Raw genomic sequence first — 6,137 nt, forward strand, 5'->3', positions numbered from 1 at the left:
GTGTGTGTGTGTGTGTGTGTGTGTGTGTGTGTGCGTGTGTGTGCGTGCGTGAATGTGCGAGCGCGTGCGTGTGTGCGCGTGTGCGAGCGTGCGTGCGTGCGTGTGTGCGCGTGCAAGGGCGTTGAACGCCTGTGTGTAAGCGCGCGTGTATGTACGCGCACATAGAGAGTGTGCGAGCACTCCGTAATTATGGAGTTACGAGATTAGGTAGGGGTTAGTACCAGGATTATGGTTATGGTATCGACGATGATCTATGTACGGGGTCCTAAAGGTTAATTATAACCTGGGGCAGCTATACATACATCTACTTCAGAGACGGATCCGGGATGGTAATTTGTGCCAACCACATCTGGCAATAGCAGCTTTAATCAGATTCAAGATTCAGGTTTTAAATAAAACACTACAGTAGTATTACAGTGCTATCGGGGTAATAGGCACCGATAGGGTCACTAGCTGTACCCTATATAATTTCAACTTGTACTTTCATTGGCAATTATATAATAATTCGAACACCAAATTGCGCAGAGAAAATATATAAACGCAGCACAGAGAGAAGAAGTCCAACAACGTGCCCCTGGAGATTCTTGTAGACTATCAAATACAGGAGTGTTCTGAAAATTCTCGGAGCAGCTGAGGCTCGCTCAAGCCAAGGCTCAAGCTAGGAGTGATACAGGCAGCTGGTGCTGGACACACACACACACACACACACACACACACACACACACACACAGGTATATAGGTGTGACTGTGTATAATAGGTTCACTCGCGTAGAAAAAGAAGCTAAGAAACTAGAGTATAGTCCGCCAACGTGCTCGGAGAACAAACATCGGCACCCGCCTCGCCTTTACAGCAAAGTGACACAGCTGATCGCAGAACAAACAAGGTATTCTTGTCAGCGATAAAATATCACTCAACAGTTTACACCGGTGGGTGGAAGATGTGGAATAGCGAGTAATTAGGCCCGAAGGGGACTAGAAGCCACTATATATAAGGTTTAAGGTTCGTGGTAAAATTTGACAGGATGCAATCAAGAGCCCATTAACCCATTAATTAAGGGGTTAATGGGCTCTTGATGCAATGAATGGCCACCCCCTCACACTTTTCGTTCTTGCCTCTCGCGCGCTATCTCTCTCTTTTTTTCTCTCTCCTTTCTCTGCCCCCCCCCCCGCGTCTCTCATTCTCCGTCTCCCTCTCCTCTCTCGCTGCACCCCTCTATTGCTCTTTCCAAAGGCTCTCTCGTTTACGTTCTCTTTTCTTCCCTGTCTCTCTCCTTTATATATCTCACTTCCTTCTTCCCACTCCCTATCTTTCCTACCCTGTCTGTTTATTTCTCACCTAACTTCCTCCCTTCCCTCTTCCTCTTTACCACCTCTCTCGCTCTCTCTCTCGCTCTCTCTCTCTCTTCAGCTATCCTCCCACCTTTCTACCCCCGCACTGTCTCTCTCACCGCTTCAACCTGTCACCTCCCTTCTCGCACTCTGAAAACACTCCTCTTTTTGTTCGATGCACAACAGGTTCGTGTGCAAAGGGCAAATAGCTTTATAGAACTACATCACACAAGACAGCCACTGTTTTCCTTGGACAAGCTGCGCACACAATCAATACGGCTAAAGCTCTGCGCCGCGCAACCACGTCGACAATCGCATTGAGTCTTGCGCGGCGTCATGAGAGAGAAGCCAGCACAGATTCTTCCTGGTGTAAAGCGAGAAGAAGCCAGCATCGATTCTTCCTGGTGTCAAGCGTAACTGCGATTATATGCGTAACAATTTTCACCACGGTTACACAGTTACTAACATTACCAGTATGTCAGACCGATGACACTCCATGACTACTGTGGCGCTTTCAATATTAACTAACATGCCAAACGAGCCCAATATTCTATGACTCGTGTGTGTATACGTACGTTGTATATACGCACAGATGCTACCGCCCGCACTTATACACACACGCACGCACACACGCTCGCACGCACGCACACATAAAATCGCCTAGTGTGTCCGGCCCTTAAGATGATATGAGATGCGTATGCAGGCTGAAATTTCCACTTACACTTTCCTTCTAGCATTACGGGTGTGTTGCTATACAGTGCCCACCTACTTCTACAGGTTTACAACGAGGCCATCAACGTCGCCTTCAGTGAGACAACCACCCTTCTCGACTACTTCCAATGCATGCAGAAGCACTTGCGCGTCAGCAAAGCAGACGTTGCCTACAAGATCGTTGCCCCGGCCGACGCCATCGACCTATCGGGCGTCGTCGGCGGACCGGACTCGTTCGAACTCCCGTCCGTCACTCGCGGTCCCATAAGCACGGACAAGGCAAAAACATTGCTCGACTGGAAGCCGACACCGCTAGATGACGCTATCCGCAAGACGGGTATGTTGTTTAAACTCCTGCCGCTTCTGTGCTGGTTACGCACGAGGAACTAGTTTCTGCCGTGCCTCAATACTGAACAGTAGAGAGGTGGAAAACCCATCGGAGAGGATCAAGTGAAAGCTACTTATATCTTGTCATTATTAGCTAGATGAAATATACCAACCCAGGGAGCACCAATACTACATACTTTAAAGCTGAAATGCTATCGACATGCAGAGCTAAAATATTAGAAAAACGTTCCTTAAAATGAAGAGCGGATATTGCCGGTATTATTAGATCAAGAGTGTATAATAATAGATCTATTATTATTCACTCTTGATTAGCTCTTATTCAAAATATATTAATATTGAAATAAAGGTATATAATTTTTGTTTTAAATTTTCAACTTTTCTGTAAAATATGTTCATTTCCAGTGGAATTCTTCTGCGATGCTGACAAGAAGTATCCAGATCAAAGGGAGAAGATGCTTAATGACCTATGTCGATCCCTGATCAAAGACGAAACACGCAGGAATGCAGCTCTACACGACATAATGCAACGAAACTGACTATGAGCTTCTGCCGCCTACTAGAAATCGAAGGAATTAGATCCAGTATAGCAGCTACTGCGGTCGTGTTCCAGCACAACTATATTTCATTCTTCGATAGAAATGTTAAAGATCTGCCTAATGTCTCTTAGGATATTGTGATTACTTTTCTGAAACGTATACATCCAAGTTCTGGTATTGGACTTGTACAAATATTTCTTTTAAAAATTATAATTGTATTAACAGTCAATCTTGTTGGACATGCAACTCCATTAGCAAACAGTGTGGCAGTGTGGCAGTGTGGCAGCTGTGTAAGCTCACACGTAACGGAATAAACTTTGCCCCGGCAGATATTTCTAGAACATTCACGTATACGTACATAAAAAGCTTCGGTGATTTATAATTAAGAATGTATCAGCTTATTACTGAGTCGGCTCCTCCAAGGTATAATATAGGTTATACACTTCTGTTATAAACAGTGAAAGCGAGTGAGATAAAAGTGGGTTAGTCACATACCATATGTGAGAAAAATAGCACTTGCACAGATATAAAGACAAATAAAAAAGTAATAAATTACCTGTGTTTCCCAGTAACGCGTAACTATAATTACAAGCGGCACTACATGATCTCTCACGTGAAGAGGTTGCTTAATTATTGCCTGCCTTGCCTTAGTAAGCCTGCTGCACGCATGTATGCACGCACGCACGCAAGCACGCACGCACGCACACACGCACACACACACACACGCACACATACGCGCACCAGCCTACGACACACACGCACACAAATAAAATTTCAACAAGTTAACAGCTTGGCTACATTGAATGGTGTTAAAAAGGTTAACAAATTAGACATTTATTACAGCCTTAATTAGGCCTTTTTACCAGCAATTCATAATTTAACAGAGTAAATGCTATAGCACCAAGATCCCAAATTGCTATTTTAATATATACCATTATAGCACATACCCGCAATAGTATTCTGAACTCTTATAACATACAATAGAGACAAACGCGCCCTGTTATGCTGTTTCCATCAATTCACAACCTCACAATCATATCGTCAATATGATAATAGTTCCCCTGACTGTGATGCTAATGTCACGGTGTGCTACTGGCTCGTGTATTTATTTGCTGAACATTTGTCGACGCAGCTACTCGAATTTGGCCATATTAATTTCGGACCATCAGCACGCGACGCACTGCGCCTGGCTGCGCGCCGTCTCATACCTCTAGCGTGTGCATCCGTGCCAGCATACCGCGGCTCTCCGGACAGTGTAGGTGATCGTTGAAGAAGTCTGCGAACGTCTTCCTGCACACCAGCCTCATGTTGTACTGCTCCACCATCCTGCAAGAGAGTGATGCTACACAAACAGCGCCCCCAAAGAGCACCCGTCTGCCTCGACCTCCTGCACACCCGACATAGCTGAGCCAACCAACACAGCACAGCGGAAAGGTAAATCATTATCTGCAGTATCATTTACGAGTAATTAATTGTGATGAATTCTTTATAGAGGTATCCCGTGTACCCGGATCCCCCCTTATGCCCACTTTATTATTTGAGTCGATTAAATTGTGAATAACCTGCGATTATATGCGAACAATTTTTCACACGGGTTACACAGTTACTAACCATTACCAGTATGTCAGACCGATGACACTCCATGACTACTGTGGCGTTTCAATATTAACTAACATGCAAACGAGCCCAATATTCTATGCACTCGTGTGTGTATACGTACGTGTATATACGCACAGATGCTACCGCCCGCACTTATACACACACGCACGCACGCACGCTCGCACGCACGCACACACACACACACACACACACACACACACACACACACACACACACACACGTGTGACTTATCCGGAGACGCGCGCGCGTGTGTGTGTGTGGGGGGGGGTGTATGTGTGTCAAGCAGCCTGAAGGCGCTGGTAGACACACGATAATATCCTATATGCGCAACGTCTCCGTATAAAAAAAAAACCGCAGCCGCACCACGCGCTGTGAACAATTCATCAACGTGTGTTATATATACGCGCATTCGACACATTTGTTTTCGTTCCCGCGCCGTCGCGTCACGCTTGCGCTTTCTTCTCTATTCACGCGTTCGTCTGCGTACGGAGCGCGCGCGCCACCATGAGTCACCAATATTGTCGGCGATAATGTTGGTCATGGCCACGATGCATGCGTGCCTGCATGTGTAATGTTGTCGCTGCTGATCAGCGGGTATTACACGCAAAACACAGGCGCGTAACTGCAGCGTCGAACACGCGGAATCTCGCGCGACAAGAGAGGGCCTTCGGGCATGAATTATTTGCGCGCGATAGATGCTCAAAAATGTGGTCGTTCGCAACACGCGGGGATGGGTCGGGGTCGTCCGCGACGCGTTCATATCCGGTTAGCTAAAAAACGTAATTTCTTGCCCTACCCCCGAAAATTGTTCGGACGGATGTTTCCTTTTATTATTATTATTATTATTATTATTATTATTATTATTATTATTATTATTATTATTATTATCATTATCATTATTAGCAGCAGCAGTTGTAGTAGTAATAGTCATCATCGTAATCATCTTCTTCTTCTGATGGTAATGGTGATGATGGTGGTGATAATGGTGATGGTGATGGTGATGTTGATTGTGATGATACCGGTGATGGTGATGGTGATGGTGATGAAGATGGTGATGATAATGATGATGAAGTAGAAGAAGTAGTAGAAAAGAAGAGGAACAAACGGAAGAAGGCTTCACCACCATCATCATCATTATCACCATCACCATCATCATCATCATCACCATCACTAGTCCGACGTCATTATGTAACAATACATCTCGCTGCTCTAAGTTCTAACCTCACCTAACGTCATCCCTGCGGTTCCTCCATAAGGCAGCTTGACACTACAGGGAGGAATCTTAAAGTAACTGACACCGACGCCGCAGCCGACACCGCAGCCGACACAGCAGCCGACACCGCAGCCGACACCGCAGCCGACACAGCAGCCGACACCGCAGCCGACACCGCAGCCGACGCCGACGCCGCAGCCGACACCGCAGCCGACACAGCAGCCGACACCGCAGCCGACACAGCAGCCGACACCGCAGCCGACACAGCAGCCGACACCGCGGCCGACACCACAGCCGACACAGCAGCCGACACCGCAGCCGACACAGCAGCCGACACCGCAGCCGACACAGCAGCCGACACCGCGGCCGACACCACAGCC

General features: G+C 46.7%; 1 protein-coding gene across 1 annotated transcript in view; it reads right to left on the bottom strand.

Moving 5' to 3' along the window:
* The window catches only part of LOC106815829 (mRNA cap guanine-N7 methyltransferase-like), a gene marked incomplete in the record, with an annotated part of 36,246 nt that overhangs the window by 15,333 nt on the left and 14,776 nt on the right, over positions 1-6,137 (bottom strand). Inside the window, 1 exon segment of the mRNA XM_014820347.1 lies at positions 4,133-4,250. Coding sequence (XP_014675833.1) covers positions 4,133-4,250 — 118 coding nt within the window.

This window comes from Priapulus caudatus, unplaced genomic scaffold (assembly GCF_000485595.1).
Source record: "Priapulus caudatus unplaced genomic scaffold, Priapulus_caudatus-5.0.1 Scaffold1213, whole genome shotgun sequence".
Taxonomy (NCBI): Eukaryota; Metazoa; Priapulida; class Priapulimorpha; order Priapulimorphida; family Priapulidae; genus Priapulus; species Priapulus caudatus.